At 33.4% G+C, this 21,563-nt stretch overlaps 1 protein-coding gene across 1 annotated transcript; it reads left to right on the top strand.

Annotated features, from left to right (window-relative positions):
• Nucleotides 1-329: 329 nt before the first annotated feature.
• Nucleotides 330-21,293, top strand: LOC139862519 (gibberellin 2-beta-dioxygenase 8). Its single transcript, XM_071851140.1, has 3 exons — nucleotides 330-1,000; nucleotides 19,980-20,301; nucleotides 20,753-21,293. Exons 1-3 carry the CDS (start codon nucleotides 552-554, stop codon nucleotides 20,981-20,983), a joined length of 1,002 nt encoding a protein of 333 aa, XP_071707241.1. The 5' UTR covers nucleotides 330-551; the 3' UTR covers nucleotides 20,984-21,293.
• The last annotated feature ends 270 nt before the right edge of the window (nucleotides 21,294-21,563 follow it).

Genomic DNA, 21,563 nt, shown 5'->3' with positions numbered 1-21,563 from the left:
TCAACGCATATGGCATAAGCCCAAAGATCTCAACTCTGAGTCTTACAGGTTGACCAACTAATCAATCAAACCAACTCTCTACAAAAAGATTTTTACTCTCCGCACTCAAGTTTATTTTTTTGTTTAGAATTATGCTTGATCAATGATAAAAATAATAATAAAGGTAATGTTTATACGAATTTAAAATCTACAAATTTGTTAAGTTTCGTATATATATCATGGTCGGCAACTTCTAAATTGAATACATCTCTCTATATTAACCACCAACCGCATATGACATGCATCACCTTTGTCCCCAGTGTCTTCCATATCAATCTTCTCTCTATATATATATATATATATACAACAAATCAATAACGTTTTCATCGAAGACGAAACAACAAGAAACATTACCAAACAAATTTCCATTGTCCTTAATAAGCCTTGCTCCTTTCTTCCTTAAACCATTTCTTAATTACTATTTATCTAATTCACTTCTATCTCCTTTTGCTTCATAAATTCATCTAAAAATATCTCCTATATCGGCTTTCGAGCACTAGAATTTTGTCGAAATGGAAGAATCGGACCCACCATTTGAAGAAGTATACAAGAATTTATTTGATAATCAAGAAAAACTAAACATAAACACTACTGAAATTTCTAATGATGTAGAAGAGTGGGACCTACCAATGATCGATCTTAGTCGATTAAATCAAGGAGAGCGAGAAAGTGACGATTGTAAACGAGAGATAGCAGAGGCGTCACAAAAATGGGGATTTTTCCAAGTTATAAACCATGGTGTTTCATATGATATTATTGAAAAGATGAGATGTGAACAAATAAAAGTGTTTAAGAAGACATTTTATGATAAGGCGAATAACCGTCTTGACGTTAAGTTTCCGGCGGGTAGTTATCGGTGGGGAACTCCGTCAGCAACTAGTTTAAAGCAGCTTGCGTGGTCAGAAGCTTTTCACGTACCATTAACTGATATCTCCAACATGGGTGGTCTCACTAGTCTCAGGTATATATGTTTTCTAGTGCCATATATAAATTTTATATTTTTTATTGATATGATATAGATGAATATTCATTTGAGTCCATAAATTAACTTGAGATTCAAGGGACCAATGAGAGCGCGACATATGTCACGAAAATTGAAAAAAAAATTCAAAAATTTTTTTTTGAAAAAAAAAATTTTAAAATTTTTTTTTGAAATTTAAAAAAAAAAAAATTTTACATTTTTTTTTTTACAATCACATGTGATTACCTGCACAATCACATGTGATTGGATTTGTCATGCATAATCACATGTGATTGGGTTTACAATCACATGTGATTGACATGCATAATCACATATGATTTTTTAAAAAAAAAAATTTGAAAAAAAAAATTTCGAAAAAAAATAAAAAAAAAAATTTCGAATTTTTTTTTTCAATCACATGTGATTTTCGCACCACATGTCGCGTTCTCATTGATTCCTTTGTTTTCAAACAAATTTATGGATGCAAGTGATTACAACTCTATACACATAATGTTCATTAATGTTCACGCGAAAACTTGAACCATGATCTCAAAGAACGAAAGGGCCCTTTAATATATTAATTTAAATGTGAAAAATGAAAATTGAAAATAACAATGAGATAGTTGTTGATAGCAAGTGCCAGTTAATCAATCTTGCTCTAATAGTTTTTTAGAAAATGATGGATGATTGTTAAGTTAGACATTTTGAGAATTAAATGTCATAATCAAGGTGGAGGTTCGTGAACGTAATTAAGGTGTGATGATATTTTAAACATTATATTTAGTTTTTAATTTTAAATTTTATTAACAATTACTTGGATTTGTTACTAATAGGTATAAAAAAAGTTACGTAGTGGTTATTTTAAAATTTCATGACTTAACGACGGTTCTTAAGAAATCTCATTATAAAACCCTTAATTTTAATAGATTTATCAAAAGCTTCAAAAGCTTGTAGTGTCCAATAAAATTAATGTACATGTTTGATAGAGATTTATAGAAGTTAAAACCAATTTCAAAAATACCATTATTTACATTAATATATTACTCCCTCCTCCGTCCAATTAATTTTCTTTTCTTTTCAATGTTCAAATCTGATAGTCTACTTGAAAAGTAAATAAAAATAATCAAATAAACTTTTTAATACATTTGCTTTATGCATATAAAACAAAAAGTAAGATAAATGTAAAAGTGTAAATTGAACAAAAAGTAAAGTGTGACAAAAGTTAAATGTAATTATGAAATTTCTTAAACTATGTGTTTTTTATCTGTAGATACTTAATATGAGTTTAGGGTTTAGGGTTTTGAGTTTTCTGGTTTACTCCGTAAACCTTCAACCCAAAACCCTAAACCCTAAACTCTAAACCGTTCTTGTTAAAATATTCAATCTAAACTTTAATTTTTTAAACCCTAAACCCTAATTTCTAAACCTTAATAGCTAAACCCTAATTTATAACCCCTGAATTTCTAAACCCTAATTTCTAACCCCTTAAAAAAAACTCAGCAGGAAAACATTCAATGCATTGAATGTTTTTATTTTTTTCTTTGAGCGTTTTTCCGTCAAAATAATGACATTCATCATAAAGTGTCTTTTTTAAATGTTCATATTTTTATCTAATATATAATGTTCGTGAACAAAGTTTTTTCAAAAAACGAAAAAAAATTACTTCCCTCCACTTCCCCTCAAAAAAGTGCTTCCCTCTTGATTAAATATATATATATATATATATATATATATATATATATATATATATATATATATATATATATATATATATATATATATATATATATATATATATATATTTGAACTTTTAACTATATATATATGTGTGTGTGTGTATGTGTGTATTTGTGTTTTATACATCTATTTAATTTAATATGTATGCTCGTTATAGTGTAACTTTTTGAATTTATATCATTTAGGAAATTAGATCTATATTGATGAGAATTGACACTTTGACATTTTTGAATTTATATCATTTAAGAAATTAGATCTATATTGATGAGAATTGACACTTTGACAAGAAACGCGTAAAAGTTTTCTAATTCACCAACTCGTGCTTTAATTCTAAATAGAAAATATCAAAGAAGTTTTTATCATATATAACATTCCTAAACACTAAAATCACGTATATTCCCGACTAACACCATCATATGATATTTCTCCAATTTAAACTTTAAATCTCTCAACTTTACCCATTTTCTAATTTAATTATAATTAATAATACTTATAAATATATAATTAATAAAGCTTCTTACTATTCTACCCTTTTTCTTTATAAATTAACAAATCTAAAAATTAAACAGTACCTCTACCGAACTCTTCCTCTCTGGTTCTTCAATACGTAGAGCAAAATCACATGAATTCAACCACACCATTATTAGAATCCCAACAATTAATAGTATTTAATTTTCAACAATTAAAAAAAAAAAAAAAAAAAAAAAAAGGAACAGTCTAAACTTCATTTACATACGCTTGGATTAACGCTATGATTTTTTTGTAAATCCAGTGTCAAACATCATATTCATAAATTGAATATTCATAACAACACCACAAACACCTTGAATTATTACAGCCGTGAATTTAGGTAATGATCGTTTACACTCGGCGTACGATCTGTGATTTTAATGTACGTCTCCGGCGAGGCGTTTGATTGGAAACGATGTTGAACTCCGACGTTGAACTCGTTTCTTAATTTGTCTAGATTCAGGTTTAATTAGATTAAATATTAAATACAATTAACTGTTGAAAATTCCAATGATGGTGTGGTTGAATACAAGTGATGTTGCTATACGTATTGACTAAAGAGGGGGAAGAGTTCAATAGAAGTACTGTTTAATTTTTGATTTTTTTAATTTATTAAGAAAATGTTACAATAGTAAAAAGCTTTATTAATTATATATTTATAAGTATTAATTTATATCAAATTAGAAAATGAACAAATTTGAGAGATTTAACGTTTAAATTGGGGAAATATGATATTATGGTGTTTAGTTGGGTATATACTTAATTTTAGTGTTTAGTAAGGGTATATAAGATAAAACCCCAATATCAAATTATTATAGCGGAAAAGAATGAGAATATAGAAACCTCAATATCCCCGGACGATCGTGGGTCCCACTTAGACTTTTAAATATGATGATTGTGGACAACATTTCCGGACGACATGTCGTCCGGAAAAGTAAACGCGCGAAATTTCAACCTTTTTGGAGCCAATTTTTTCAGGAAAATTAAAAAAATAAATAATTTTACCATTCCGGAAGACATCTTGTCGTCCGGGAAAGTCAGTCAAGATTTCAGGAAAACCTGGTACAGAAAAGCAATTTTCTTGTCGTGTAGTAGGTTTTTTCGAACGACAAAAATCGTCCGAAAAAGTGCCATCCGGAATAAACGATTTGCTGGTAGTGTTTGGGCATAGTGAACATATAGACAGCCGTTAATCTTTTGACCAACGCTGAATCATGGAGTCTAATTTTTTATTATAGTTATCTTTTGCAACTAACAGTTTTAAAGAAATAAATATAAGAAAGTGCAGAGTTAAAATCAGACGGTTGATGATGTCCCACATCGTTGAAATTTGAAAGAAAGAGAAATTCTCGTCAATCTGAAGTTGATGATCAATTCGATGATTTAAGATACAGTTTGTATTATTATTATTGTTATCAAATATAAAAATCAAAACTGGGTTAATCAAGTCTTACCTAATATCATTTTGATTTGATGTATTTCGGCTACTTTATTGGGATTAGACTTAACGTTAATCACAAAGGGTTTCATATGTTAGCATCTAAAATTGCACACAATAGCTGTCATAATTTACTTCCCACATGAAAAGCAACAAGAACAATGCGGGATTAAATCAAGGAGAGATGTACTTATGGATATGTTATGATCCCACTTTGGTTAAGTATGTGACAGGTAGATAACTTATGAGTTTAGGTTCTCATTCTCTCTTGAACTAGCTTTTCAGATTGAGTTCTACACTTAAGCTTATAATGAAATGTCCCGTTCTTATTGATTAAAAACGTTCCATATTAATTGATTTCGTTGCGAGGTTTTGACCTCTATATGAGACGTTTTTCAAAGACTGCATTCATTTTAAAACAAACCATAACCTTTATTTCATCAATAAAGGTTTAAAAAGCTTTACGTAGATTATCAAATAATGATAATCTAAAATATCCTGTTTACACACGACCATTACATAATGGTTTACAATACAAATATGTTACAACAAAATAAGTTTCTTGAATGCAGTTTTTACACAATATCATACAAGCATGGACTCCAAATCTCGTCCTTATTTAAGTATGCGACAGCGGAAGCTCTTAATAATCACCTGAGAATAAACATGCTTAAAACGTCAACAAAAATATTGGTGAGTTATAGGTTTAACCTATATATATATCAAATCATAATAATAGACCACAAGATTTCATATTTCAATACACATCCCATACATAGAGATAAAAATCATTCATATGGTGAACACCTGGTAACCGACATTAACAAGATGCATATATAAGAATATCCCCATCATTCCGGGACACCCTTCGGATATGATATAAATTTCGAAGTACTAAAGCATCCGGTACTTTGGATGGGATTTGTTAAGCCCAATAGATCTATCTTTAGGATTCGCGTCAATTAGGGTGTCTGTTCCCTAATTCTTAGATTACCAGACTTAATAAAAAGGGGCATATTCGATTTCGATAATTCAACCATAGAATGTAGTTTCACTTACTTGTGTCTATTTTGTAAATCATTTATAAAACCTGCATGTATTCTCATCCCAAAAATATTAGATTTTAAAAGTGGGACTATAACTCACTTTCACAGATTTTTACTTCATCGGGAAGTAAGACTTGGCCACTGGTTGATTCACGAACCTATAACAATATATACATATATATCAAAGTATGTTCAAAATATATTTACAACACTTTTAATATATTTTGATGTTTTAAGTTTATTAAGTCAGCTGTCCTCGTTAGTAACCTACAACTAGTTGTCCACAGTTAGATGTACAGAAATAAATCGATAAATATTATCTTGAATCAATCCACGACCCAGTGTATACGTATCTCAGTATTGATCACAACTCAAACTATATATATTTTGGAATCAACCTCAACCCTGTATAGCTAACTCCAACATTTACATATAGAGTGTCTATGGTTGTTCCGAAATATATATAGATGTGTCGACATGATAGGTCGAAACATTGTATACGTGTCTATGGTATCTCAAGATTACATAATATACAATACAAGTTGATTAAGTTATGGTTGGAATAGATTTGTTGCCAATTTTCACGTAGCTAAAATGAGAAAAATTATTCAATCTTGTTTTACCCATAACTTCTTCATTTTAAATCCGTTTTGAGTGAATCAAATTGCTATGGTTTCATATTGAACTCTATTTTATGAATCTAAACAGAAAAAGTATAGGTTTATAGTCGGAAAAGTAAGTTACAAGTCGTTTTTGTAAAGGTAGTCATTTTAGTCGAAAGAACGACGTCTAGATGACCATTTTAGAAAACATACTTCCACTTTGAGTTTAACCATAATTTTTGGATATAGTTTCATGTTCATAATAAAAATCATTTTCTCAAAATAACAACTTTTAAATCAAAGTTTATCATAGTTTTTAATTAACTAACCCAAAACAGCCCGCGGTGTTACTACGACGGCGTAAATCCGGTTTTACGGTGTTTTTCGTGTTTCCAGGTTTTAAATCATTAAGTTAGCATATCATATAGATATAGAACATGTGTTTAGTTGATTTTAAAATTCAAGTTAGAAGGATTAACTTTTATTTGCGAACAAGTTTAGAATTAACTAAACTATGTTCTAGTGATTACAAGTTTAAACCTTCGAATAAGATAGCTTTATATGTATGAATCGAATGATGTTATGAACATCATTACTACCTTAAGTTCCTTGGATAAACCTACTGGAAAAGAGAAAAATGGATCTAGCTTCAACGGATCCTTAGATGGCTCGAAGTTCTTGAAGCAGAATCATGACACGAAAACAAGTTCAAGTAAGATCATCACTTGAAATAAGATTGTTATAGTTATAGAAATTGAACCAAAGTTTGAATATGATTATTACCTTGTATTAGAATGATAACCTACTGTAAGAAACAAAGATTTCTTGAGGTTGGATGATCACCTTACAAGATTGGAAGTGAGCTAGCAAACTTGAAAGTATTCTTGATTTTATGAAACTAGAACTTTTGGAATTTATGAAGAACACTTAGAACTTGAAGATAGAACTTGAGAGAGATCAATTAGATGAAGAAAATTGAAGAATGAAAGTGTTTGTAGGTGTTTTTGGTCGTTGGTGTATGGATTAGATATAAAGGATATGTAATTTTGTTTTCATGTAAATAAGTCATGAATGATTACTCATATTTTTGTAATTTTATGAGATATTTCATGCTAGTTGCCAAATGATGGTTCCCACATGTGTTAGGTGACTCACATGGGCTGCTAAGAGATGATCATTGGAGTGTATATACCAATAGTACATACATCTAAAAGCTGTGTATTGTACGAGTACGAATACGGGTGCATACGAGTAGAATTGTTGATGAAACTGAACGAGGATGTAATTGTAAGCATTTTTGTTAAGTAGAAGTATTTTGATAAGTGTATTGAAGTCTTTAAAAAGTGTATAAATACATATTAAAACACTACATGTATATACATTTTAACTGAGTCGTTAAGTCATCGTTAGTCGTTACATGTAAGTGTTGTTTTGAAACCTTTAGGTTAACGATCTTGTTAAATGTTGTTAACCCAATGTTTATAATATCAAATGAGATTTTAAATTATTATATTATCATGATATTATCATGTATGAATATCTCTTAATATGATATATATACATTAAATGTCTTTACAACGATAATCGTTACATATATGTCTCGTTTAAAAATCATTAAGTTAGTAGTCTTGTTTTTACATATGTAGTTCATTGTTAATATACTTAATGATATGTTTACTTATCATAGTATCATGTTAACTATATATATATATCCATATATATGTCATCATATAGTTTTTACAAGTTTTAACGTTCGTGAATCACCGGTCAATTTGGATGGTCAATTGTCTATATGAAACATATTTCAATTAATCAAGTCTTAACAAGTTTGATTGCTTAACATGTTGGAAACATTTAATCATGTAAATATCAATCTCAATTAATATATATAAACATGGAAAAGTTCGGGTCACTACAGTACCTACCCGTTAAATAAATTTCGTCCCGAAATTTTAAGCTGTTGAAGGTGTTGACGAATCTTCTGGAAATAGATGCGGGTATTTCTTCTTCATCTGATCTTCACGCTCCCAGGTGAACTCGGGTCCTCTACGAGCATTCCATCGAACCTTAACAATTGGTATCTTGTTTTGCTTAAGTCTTTTAACCTCACGATCCATTATTTCGACGGGTTCTTCGATGAATTGAAGTTTTTCGTTGATTTGGATTTCATCTAACGGAATAGTGAGATCTTCTTTAGCAAAACATTTCTTCAAATTCGAGACGTGGAAAGTGTTATGTACAGCCGCGAGTTGTTGAGGTAACTCTAGTCGGTAAGCTACTGGTCCGACACGATCAATAATCTTGAATGGTCCAATATACCTTGGATTTAATTTCCCTCGTTTACCAAATCGAACAACGCCTTTCCAAGGTGCAACTTTAAGCATGACCATCTCTCCAATTTCAAATTCTATATCTTTTCTTTTAATGTCAGCGTAGCTCTTTTGTCGACTTTGGGCGATTTTCAACCGTTGTTGAATTTGGATGATCTTCTCGGTAGTTTCTTGTATAATCTCCGGACCCGTAATCTGTCTATCCCCCACTTCACTCCAACAAATAGGAGACCTGCACTTTCTACCATAAAGTGCTTCAAACGGCGCCATCTCAATGCTTGAATGGTAGCTGTTGTTGTAGGAAAATTCTGCTAACGGTAGATGTCGATCCCAACTGTTTCCGAAATCAATAACACATGCTCGTAGCATGTCTTCAAGCGTTTGTATCGTCCTTTCGCTCTGCCCATCAGTTTGTGGATGATAGGCAGTACTCATGTCTAGACGAGTTCCTAATGCTTGCTGTAATGTCTGCCAGAATCTTGAAATAAATCTGCCATCCCTATCAGAGATAATAGAGATTGGTATTCCATGTCTGGAGACGACTTCCTTCAAATACAGTCGTGCTAACTTCTCCATCTTGTCATCTTCTCTTATTGGCAGGAAGTGTGCTGATTTGGTGAGACGATCAACTATTACCCAAATAGTATCAAAACCACTTGCAGTCCTTGGCAATTTAGTGATGAAATCCATGGTAATGTTTTCCCATTTCCATTCTGGGATTTCGGGTTGTTGAAGTAGACCTGATGGTTTCTGATGCTCAGCTTTGACCTTAGAACATGTCAAACATTCTCCTACGTATTTAGCAACATCGGCTTTCATACCCGGCCACCAAAAATGTTTCTTGAGATTCTTGTACATCTTCCCCGTTCCAGGATGTATTGAGTATCTGGTTTTATGAGCTTCTCTAAGTACCATTTCTCTCATATCTCCAAATTTTGGTACCCAAATCCTTTCAGCCCTATACCGGGTTCCGTCTTCCCGAATATTAAGATGCTTCTCCGATCCTTTGGGTATTTCATCCTTTAAATTTCCCTCTTTTAAAACTCCTTGTTGCGCCTCCTTTATTTGAGTAGTAATGTTATTATGAATCATTATATTCATAGATTTTACTCGAATGGGTTCTCTGTCCTTCCTGCTCAAGGCATCGGCTACCACATTTGCCTTCCCCGGGTGGTAACGAATCTCAAAGTCGTAATAATTCAATAATTCAATCCACCTACGCTGCCTCATATTCAGTTGTTTCTGATTAAATATGTGTTGAAGACTTTTGTGGTCGGTATATATAATACTTTTGACCCCATATAAGTAGTGCCTCCAAGTCTTTAATGCAAAAACAACCGCGCCTAATTCCAAATCATGCGTCGTATAATTTTGCTCGTGAATCTTCAATTGTCTAGACGCATAAGCAATCACCTTCATTCGTTGCATTAATACACAACCGAGACCTTGCTTTGATGCGTCACAATAAATCACAAAATCATCATTCCCGTCAGGCAATGACAATATAGGTGCCGTAGTTAGCTTTTTCTTCAATAACTGAAACGCTTTCTCTTGTTCATCCTTCCATTCAAATTTCTTCCCTTTATGCGTTAATGCAGTCAAGGGTTTTGCTATTCTGGAAAAGTCTTGGATGAACCTTCTGTAGTAACCAGCTAGTCCTAAAAACTGGCGTATGTGTTTCGGAGTTTTCGGGGTTTCCCACTTTTCAACAGTTTCTATCTTTGCCGGATCCACCTTAATACCTTCTTTGTTCACTATGTGACCGAGGAATTGAACTTCTTCCAACCAAAATGCACACTTTGAAAACTTAGCGTACAATTCTTCCTTCCTCAATACTTCTAACACCTTTCTCAAATGTTCACCGTGTTCTTGGTCATTCTTTGAGTAAATAAGTATGTCATCAATGAAAACAATGACAAACTTGTCAAGGTATGGTCCACACACTCGGTTCATAAGGTCCATGAACACAGCTGGTGCATTAGTTAAACCAAACGGCATGACCATAAACTCGTAATGACCGTAACGTGTTCTGAAAGCAGTCTTTGGAATATCATCTTCTTTCACCCGCATTTGATGATACCCGGAACGTAAGTCAATATTTGAATAAACAGACGAGCCTTGTAGTTGATCAAATAAGTCATCGATTCTCGGTAGTGGGTAGCGGTTCTTGATGGTAAGTTTGTTCAACTCTCGGTAGTCGATACACAACCTGAATGTACCATCTTTCTTCTTGACAAACAAAACAGGAGCTCCCCACGGTGATGTGCTTGGTCGAATGAAACCACGCTCTAAAAGTTCTTGTAATTGGCTTTGTAGTTCTTTCATCTCGCTGGGTGTGAGTCTGTAAGGAGCACGAGCTATTGGTGCAGCTCCTGGTACAAGATCTATTTGAAATTCAACGGATCGATGTGGGGGTAATCCCGGTAATTCTTTTGGAAATACATCAGGAAATTCTTTTGCGACGGGAACATCATTGATGCTCTTTTCTTCAGTTTGTACTTTCTCGACGTGTGCTAGAACAGCATAGCAACCTTTTCTTATTAGTTTTTGTGCCTTCAAATTACTAATAAGATGTAGCTTCGTGTTGCCCTTTTCTCCGTACACCATTAAGGGTTTTCCTTTTTCTCGTATAATGCGAATTGCATTTTTGTAACAAACGATCTCTGCTTTCACTTCTTTCAACCAGTCCATACCGATTATCACATCAAAACTCCCTAACTCTACTGGTATCAAATCAATCTTAAATGTTTCGCTAACCAGTTTAATTTCTCGATTCCGACATATATTATCTGCTGAAATTAATTTACCATTTGCTAATTCGAGTAAAAATTTACTATCCAAAGGCGTCAATGGACAACTTAATTTAGCACAAAAATCTCTACTCATATAGCTTCTATCCGCACCCGAATCAAATAAAACGTAAGCAGATTTATTGTCAATAAGAAACGTACCCGTAACAAGCTCCGGGTCTTCTTGTGCCTCTGCCGCATTAATATTGAAAACTCTTCCGCGGCCTTGTCCATTCGTGTTCTCTTGGTTCGGGCAATTTCTAATAATGTGGCCCGGTTTTCCACATTTATAACAAACTACGTTGGCATAACTTGCTCCGACACTACTTGCTCCGCCATTACTCGTTCCGACACCATTTGTTCCTTTCGTTCTATTAACCCCTGGTCCGTAGACCTCACACTTCGCCGCGCTATGACCATTTCTTTTACACTTGTTGCAAAATTTGGTGCAGAACCCCGAGTGATACTTTTCACACCTTTGGCATAGCTGCTTCTGATTATTGTTGTTGTTGCGGTTATTATTGTTGTTCGGATGATTGTTGTAGTTGCTATTGTTGTTGTTGTTGTTGTTGTTGGGCCGTTTGTTGTAGTTGCGATTGATGTTGCGATTGTTGGGATAATTGTTGCGATTATTGTTGTTGTTGTATTGGTGATTCTTATCACCGTTTTCCTCCCACTTTCTTTTGACTTGCTTCACATTGGCCTCTTCAGCAGTCTGTTCTTTAATTCTTTCTTCAATCTGGTTCACTAGTTTGTGAGCCATTCTACATGCCTGTTGTATGGAGGCGGGCTCGTGTGAACTTATATCTTCTTGGATTCTTTCCGGTAATCCTTTCACAAACGCGTCGATCTTCTCTTCCTCATCTTCGAATGCTCCCGGACACAATAGGCACAATTCTGTGAATCGTCTTTCGTACGTGGTAATATCAAATCCTTGGGTTCGTAACCCTCTAAGTTCTGTCTTGAGCTTATTGACCTCGGTTCTGGGACGGTACTTCTCGTTCATCAAGTGCTTGAATGCTGACCACGGTAGTGCGTACGCATCGTCTTGTCCCACTTGCTCTAGATAGGTATTCCACCATGTTAATGCAGAACCTGTGAAGGTATGCGTAGCGTACTTCACTTTGTCCTCTTCAGTACACTTACTTATGGCAAACACCGATTCGACCTTCTCGGTCCACCGTTTCAATCCGATCGGTCCTTCGGTTCCATCAAATTCCAAAAGTTTGCAGGCAGTGAATTCTTTGTAGGTGCATCCTACACGATTTCCTGTACTGCTAGATCCAATGTTATTGTTGGTATGTAGCGCAGCCTGTACTGCGGCTATGTTTGAAGCTAGAAAAGTACGGAATTCCTCTTCATTCATATTCACGGTGTGTCGAGTAGTCGGTGCCATTTCCTTCAAAATAGTCAAATGGAACAAGTTAATCATACAGAATATTAAGAGTAGTTAATAGTATTTCGTAGCATAATATGAACTCATTTATAAAAGCTTTTTCTTTATATTAGCATTTTATAAGTTTAAATTCGGGTAGTACCTACCCGTTAAGTTCATACTTAGTAGCTAATATACAATTCAACTACTACAATTCTATATGAAAAACTGATTATAATAATATTTCGCGTTCAAACTTTTATACAATATTTTACAAACTTACAATACCGCTTATTTTACATAAAGCATGAAATATAGAACACAATAACTTTGATACAAGATAGTTGTGAAGATAATTCTAGCTAGTACACAAGTCGTTCAGCAAAGGTAATAAAGACACGTTATTCATACGTCCAGAAACAAGTCATGCATTCTGGTTTTACTAGGACTACTTCCCATCCTTGGTCTTGTGGAACATAACCGTTATGGCCGTTGATAAGACAGCGTGTTGTAACGTCGTTAAAGGGACGAGGGTTACGTAATGTCCAACAGTCCCGTAACAATCTAAAAACCTCATTTCTTACCCCAATTACCGACTCCGTCACTTGTGGGAACGTTTTGTTTAATAGTTGTAGCCCGATGTTCTTGTTCTCACTTTGGTGAGAAGCGAACATTACTAATCCGTAAGCATAACATGCTTCTTTATGTTGCATGTTAGCCGCTTTTTCTAAATCACGAAGTCCAATATTCGGATATATTGAGTCAAAATAATTTCTTAACCCATTGCGTAAAATAGCATTTGGGTTCCCCGCAATATATGCGTCAAAGTAAACACATCGTAACTTATGGATTTCCCAATGTGATATCCCCCATCTTCCGAACGAAAGCCTTTTATAAACCAAGGCATTCTTGGAACGTTCTTCGAATGTCTTACAAACTGATCTCGCCTTAAATAGTTGTGCCGAAGAATTCTGACCGACTCTAGACAAGATTTCATCAATCATGTCTCCGGGTAGGTCTCTTAAAATATTGGGTTGTCTATCCATTTTGTGTTTTTATACTGTAAAATAGACAAGAGTTAGATTCATAAAAAAAATACTTATTAATACAAGCAATTTTTACATATATCATAAAGCATAAGCACACTATATTACATATATTACACCACACGAATACAACTATCTTATTCCGACTCGCTTGTTTCTTCTTCTTCGGTTTTGGTTCGTTTTGCCAAGTTTCTAGGGATATATGATGTTCCCCTAATACGAGCCGTCGTGATCCACATTGGTTTAGAAAAACCTGGTGGTTTAGAGGTTCCCGGGTCATTGTTACAACTTAAGGACTTCGGGGGTTGACGATACATATAAAGTTCATCGGGGTTGGAATTATATTTCTCTATTTTTATGCCCTTTCCCTTATTATTTTCTTTTGCCTTTTTAAATTCAGTTGGGGTAATTTCTATAACATCATCGGAATTCTCGTCGGAATCCGATTCATCGGAGAATTGGTAAAACTCCCAATATTTTGCTTCCTTGGCGGAAACACCATTGACCATAATTAACCTTGGTCGGTTGGTTGAGGATTTTCTTTTACTTAACCGTTTTATTATTTCCCCCACCGGTTCTATTTCTTCATCCGGTTCCGATTCTTCTTCCGGTTCCGATTCTTCTTCCGGTTCCGACTCTTCTTCCGGTTCCTCTTCGGGAACTTGTGAATCAGTCCACGAATCATTCCAATTTACATTTGACTCTTCAATATTATTAGGTGAGTCAATGGGACTTGTTCTAGAGGTAGACATCTATCACATAATATCAAACGCGTTAAGAGATTAATATATCAAATAATATTCACATGTTAAAAATATATAGTTTCCAACAAAATTTGTTAAGCAATCATTTTTCAAGTAAACACGGTCGAAGTCCAGACTCACTAATGCATCCTAACAAACTCGATAAGACACACTAATGCAAAATTCTGGTTCTCTAAGACCAACGCTCGGATACCAACTGAAATGTCCCGTTCTTATTGATTAAAAACGTTCCATATTAATTGATTTCGTTGCGAGGTTTTGACCTCTATATGAGACGTTTTTCAAAGACTGCATTCATTTTAAAACAAACCATAACCTTTATTTCATCAATAAAGGTTTAAAAAGCTTTACGTAGATTATCAAATAATGATAATCTAAAATATCCTGTTTACACACGACCATTACATAATGGTTTACAATACAAATATGTTACAACAAAATAAGTTTCTTGAATGCAGTTTTTACACAATATCATACAAGCATGGACTCCAAATCTCGTCCTTATTTAAGTATGCGACAGCGGAAGCTCTTAATAATCACCTGAGAATAAACATGCTTAAAACGTCAACAAAAATGTTGGTGAGTTATAGGTTTAACCTATATATATATCAAATCATAATAATAGACCACAAGATTTCATATTTCAATACACATCCCATACATAGAGATAAAAATCATTCATATGGTGAACACCTGGTAACCGACATTAACAAGATGCATATATAAGAATATCCCCATCATTCCGGGACACCCTTCGGATATGATATAAATTTCGAAGTACTAAAGCATCCGGTACTTTGGATGGGGTTTGTTAAGCCCAATAGATCTATCTTTAGGATTCGCGTCAATTAGGGTGTCTGTTCCCTAATTCTTAGATTACCAGACTTAATAAATAGGGGCATATTCGATTTCGATAATTCAACCATAGAATGTAGTTTCACTTACTTGTGTCTATTTTGTAAATCATTTATAAAACCTGCATGTATTCTCATCCCAAAAATATTAGATTTTAAAAGTGGGACTATAACTCACTTTCACAGATTTTTACTTCATCGGGAAGTAAGACTTGGCCACTGGTTGATTCACGAACCTATAACAATATATACATATATATCAAAGTATGTTCAAAATATATTTACAACACTTTTAATATATTTTGATGTTTTAAGTTTATTAAGTCAGCTGTCCTCGTTAGTAACCTACAACTAGTTGTCCACAGTTAGATGTACAGAAATAAATCGATAAATATTATCTTGAATCAATCCACGACCCAGTGTATACGTATCTCAGTATTGATCACAACTCAAACTATATATATTTTGGAATCAACCTCAACCCTGTATAGCTAACTCCAACATTCACATATAGAGTGTCTATGGTTGTTCCGAAATATATATAGATGTGTCGACATGATAGGTCGAAACATTGCATACGTGTCTATGGTATCTCAAGATTACATAATATACAATACAAGTTGATTAAGTTATGGTTGGAATAGATTTGTTACCAATTTTCACGTAGCTAAAATGAGAAAAATTATCCAATCTTGTTTTACCCATAACTTCTTCATTTTAAATCCGTTTTGAGTGAATCAAATTGCTATGGTTTCATATTGAACTCTATTTTATGAATCTAAACAGAAAAAGTATAGGTTTATAGTCGGAAAAGTAAGTTACAAGTCGTTTTTGTAAAGGTAGTCATTTCAGTCGAAAGAACGACGTCTAGATGACCATTTTAGAAAACATACTTCCACTTTGAGTTTAACCATAATTTTTGGATATAGTTTCATGTTCATAATAAAAATCATTTTCTCAAAATAACAACTTTTAAATCAAAGTTTATCATAGTTTTTAATTAACTAACCCAAAACAGCCCGCGGTGTTACTACGACGGCGTAAATCCGGTTTTACGGTGTTTTTCGTGTTTCCAGGTTTTAAATCATTAAGTTAGCATATCATATAGATATAGAACATGTGTTTAGTTGATTTTAAAAGTCAAGTTAGAAGGATTAACTTTTATTTGCGAACAAGTTTAGAATTAACTAAACTATGTTCTAGTGATTACAAGTTTAAACCTTCGAATAAGATAGCTTTATATGTATGAATCGAATGATGTTATGAACATCATTACTACCTTAAGTTCCTTGGATAAACCTACTGGAAAAGAGAAAAATGGATCTAGCTTCAACGGATCCTTAGATGGCTCGAAGTTCTTGAAGCAGAATCATGACACGAAAACAAGTTCAAGTAAGATCATCACTTGAAATAAGATTGTTATAGTTATAGAAATTGAACCAAAGTTTGAATATGATTATTACCTTGTATTAGAATGATAACCTACTGTAAGAAACAAAGATTTCTTGAGGTTGGATGATCACCTTACAAGATTGGAAGTGAGCTAGCAAACTTGAAAGTATTCTTGATTTTATGAAACTAGAACTTTTGGAATTTATGAAGAACACTTAGAACTTGAAGATAGAACTTGAGAGAGATCAATTAGATGAAGAAAATTGAAGAATGAAAGTGTTTGTAGGTGTTTTTGGTCGTTGGTGTATGGATTAGATATAAAGGATATGTAATTTTGTTTTCATGTAAATAAGTCATGAATGATTACTCATATTTTTGTAATTTTATGAGATATTTCATGCTAGTTGCCAAATGATGGTTCCCACATGTGTTAGGTGACTCACATGGGCTGCTAAGAGATGATCATTGGAGTGTATATACCAATAGTACATACATCTAAAAGCTGTGTATTGTACGAGTACGAATACGGGTGCATACGAGTAGAATTGTTGATGAAACTGAACGAGGATGTAATTGTAAGCATTTTTGTTAAGTAGAAGTATTTTGATAAGTGTATTGAAGTCTTTAAAAAGTGTATAAATACATATTAAAACACTACATGTATATACATTTTAACTGAGTCGTTAAGTCATCGTTAGTCGTTACATGTAAGTGTTGTTTTGAAACCTTTAGGTTAACGATCTTGTTAAATGTTGTTAACCCAATGTTTATAATATCAAATGAGATTTTAAATTATTATATTATCATGATATTATCATGTATGAATATCTCTTAATATGATATATATACATTAAATGTCTTTACAACGATAATCGTTACATATATGTCTCGTTCAAAAATCATTAAGTTAGTAGTCTTGTTTTTACATATGTAGTTCATTGTTAATATACTTAATGATATGTTTACTTATCATAGTATCATGTTAACTATATATATATCCATATATATGTCATCATATAGTTTTTACAAGTTTTAACGTTCGTGAATCACCGGTCAACTTGGGTGGTCAATTGTCTATATGAAACATATTTCAATTAATCAAGTCTTAACAAGTTTGATTGCTTAACATGTTGGAAACATTTAATCATGTAAATATCAATCTCAATTAATATATATAAACATGGAAAAGTTCGGGTCACTACATATAACACATCGAGCTCTTTTCCGGATTTCTTGTTTTTCCTTTCCTAGTTGCTCGAAATCCTAGGGTTGGGTTTAGGCGTGTTTCATTTCATAAATGAGTTTAGGGAGACAAAATATAGTTAAACTTAGAGTCCGACGAGTTAGATATGCATGTTTATATGTCCATCGAGTTGTTTCATATGTACGTCCGACCGGTATATATGGCTCTATAGATTTTAGCTGTCAATATCTCTACCACTATTAGTCTAACGGCATGGAGGTTACCCTTTCAGCCATTAAATTGAGAAAGTCTTGAGATGTGACAATTGAATATATCGATGAATTACTATATATACTCATGTTAATGAGTAGGTAAATGTAAATTTGTCATCCAAAAAAGAAATTTAAGACAATATACAAGTTGTATTCAAACCATTGTATCTTGGATCAACGGTACCCACACTCGCAAAGCCTTACGGGCTACCATTTGGAAGTTGTATTCAAAACATTGTATCATTGCTCAATAAAGACGCAGGTTCGATCCCTTTAGAGGTCAGTCTGTCACATAGTTGGGGTCCGGGGTATGGGAGTTGCTCGGAGCTATTCCTTGTCGGGTGGAAAATGGCCACGGGATTAGGGTATTCTCGCCGATCCACATCTTTTTCCCAATACAAGTTGTATTCAATAAATTATTGATTGGTGAATATAGATACTTTCCTACATATTTGGAAAAAGTTTTTTCCCGGTGATCATTTTACATAATAATTGAATATCCCTTTTGTGTACAACTAGTAAAGTGGGCCCGCACGTTGCCGCGTGGAGTTTTGGTTGCGTATTCATAGTTAACGGAACGTATTGTAGGTGTGTATATGTGTTGAATATAGTCCGAGGTATTGAGCGTTTTTTTTAGAAGTGTCCGTTTCGGGTATAGTTAGTCCCGTTGTGATCGTAACATTTTTTTGAGTTGAACGGTGGGTTCAAAAAAAATTGACGCGAGTCGAGCGGAAAGATATCGCCCGTTGAAAATGTAGGTGAAATGTGTTTAAGATTTTTTAATTTAAATAATAAGTTTACATTTTGCACCCCTGTTTTGAGGGTTGAACTTGAAAATTGCTCAAAGTTGGAGGGGTGTTTGGTTTTCTTTTTGGGGTGTCGTTTTTACAAATTTTGTTTGGTGTTTGGGGCTAAACGACGGGAATTGGGGTGGCGGTTAGTATATATGTAAAGGGGTGGCGGTTAGTATATATGTAAATGTAAATGTGTATTACATGTGACCACTGGACTTGTGGGTGTAATCTATGTCCTAGAATCCTTACCCATTAAGAAGAGACTGTACTAGCTTTCTTTCTGGCAATTACACACAACAATATCTTTACACTTATCTTTTCAGGTAGTACAACTACATACTGCAAGAATTTATTGAATGTTTCCGAGTATATGTATATGCTTGCATGCATGGTCATGTTATGGCTGTCAATTGAATCAATTTCAAAATCTTTTATGCATGTGGATGGGCTGTAGTTTCTGAACTAGTACTCTCTTGCTTCAATTTAGTAGGGTTCAATTCGTACCATGCTAAAGTGCCATTGTCCTAGCTAACACTATCAACGAGTCCCATTCAATTCAACCATGAATTAAAGGGTTCAAGTCCTGTGATGGACAATTGTACACAATCATGGATCAATTTGTGGTAGTGCATGTGAGTTGCCTTTAAAAAAAGTAGCTAGGGTTCATTCGTAGAGTAGGAAATTTAGTTCAAAGAAACAAAATAAGTGCAAGTAATCATAATTATACAAGATACGTATTCAAGTTTTTCATTATTTAAATCCTTATACAATTTGACATTATGCTAAAGGAATAAGGAACTAATTGTATTCTTTGTTTAAAAATGTTATGTATATATTGATGGATCAGCATCACAATGGACCAGTTTGCGACGACGGTTTCTGATCTCGCAGAAACTTTAGCCGAGATTTTGGCCGAACAGCTCGGCCACAAATCCGACTTTTTCAAGGATAATTGTTTACCTAGCACTTGCTACCTCCGTATGAATCGATATCCACCTTGTCCGAAATTTTCACAAGTTTTTGGATTAATGCAACACACTGATAGTGATTTTCTCACCATATTGCACCAAGATCAAGTTGGAGGATTGCAATTAGTAAAAGATGGAAAATGGATTTCTGTTAAACCAAATAATGATGCTCTAATCATTAACATTGGAGATCTATTTCAGGTTAGGATATATTTTAACTGTGTACTATACATATATATTACTCCTGTTCCAATTTATTAGTCTTGCTTTTCTTTTTAAGCCATCTGAAATTATTAGTTCACCTCCAAAAATATAAAGAAATATCATCATAAAATTCTTTTATGTCTTACTTTATGCATGCAAAACGAAAAAAATGTAACGAGTAAAACTGTAAAGTACATTGTAATAATTTGATATTTTTTAAAGGGGGATGATTCTCACACACACTTTTTTGATCCTCACACACCTATTTTAACATTTTGTTCTTCTAATAATACTTAAAGTGTGTGTGAGGATCAAAAAAGTGTGTGAGAGAATCATCTCCCTTTTTTAAAGTGTCTTGTTTGAGACTATTAAATTGGATCGGAGGGATTAATATAAATATTTGTATAGTATCGTGTTTAATATTAAGTTATTCTTTAATTTGTTCTAGGCGTGGAGCAATGATGTTTATAAGAGTGTTGAACATAGAGTTGTTGCTAATAAACACACCGAGAGGTTTTCGACTGCTTATTTCTTTTGTCCGTCATACGATACAATGATACAAAGTTGCGTCGAAAATTCAGTTTATAAAAGATTCAGCTTTAGAGAATTCAGACAACAGGTTCAAGATGATGTCAAGAAACTTGGTTACAAAGTTGGGCTTCCAAGGTTCATCTTGTGAAGTTCTAAAAAATCCTCTTATTATTTTTGGTTTAATTCATTCTTCTAGAGCAACATATCTATAAAATCTACCGCGAAGTTGATTAGCACATCATCAATGCGTTCACCCTCCACCATGGAAGTTTTTGATCCGTTAGTTTCAGTTGTTCGAAAGGGGCTCGACATATATACGTTTAAACAAATTTTGACGTTTTTTAATTAAATTTCTCCATCCCCGGCAAGACGCGCACTTCAATGTAGATGCATAGTATCAATTAATAGTTTAAACATCGTATAAGTAAATAGATGCAGTGCGAGCAGCTTTGTATCAGTTTGAGCATAAAACCTAGCTAGAGGTTTATCATGAGGCTCCATATATATATATATATATATATATATATATATATATATATATATATATATATATATATATATATATATATATATATATATATGGGCAGGATCAATGGGGAAGTAACCAAGCGGGGGGAAGCGGGGGAAAACAATTTTTTTTATTTTTTTCGTTTTTTTGGAATTTTTTTTTCCGGCATCAAGATCACACGAAAATATGAACATTTAAAAGAGACACTTCGTGATGAATG

Source organism: Rutidosis leptorrhynchoides, chromosome 8, assembly GCF_046630445.1.
Source record: "Rutidosis leptorrhynchoides isolate AG116_Rl617_1_P2 chromosome 8, CSIRO_AGI_Rlap_v1, whole genome shotgun sequence".
In the NCBI taxonomy this organism is placed as follows: domain Eukaryota; kingdom Viridiplantae; phylum Streptophyta; class Magnoliopsida; order Asterales; family Asteraceae; genus Rutidosis; species Rutidosis leptorrhynchoides.
The sequence above is the reverse complement of the archived record's forward strand: the minus strand, read 5'-3'. Positions and strand labels throughout refer to the sequence as shown.

Coding starts and splice junctions, on each gene's coding strand:
- LOC139862519 (XM_071851140.1), top strand. CDS start 552: ATGGAAGAATCGGACCCACCATTTGAAGAAGTATACAAGAATTTATTT. Junction 1,001..19,979: donor GGTGGTCTCACTAGTCTCAG/GTATATATGTTT, acceptor TTGATGGATCAG/CATCACAATGGACCAGTTTG. Junction 20,302..20,752: donor ACATTGGAGATCTATTTCAG/GTTAGGATATAT, acceptor AATTTGTTCTAG/GCGTGGAGCAATGATGTTTA.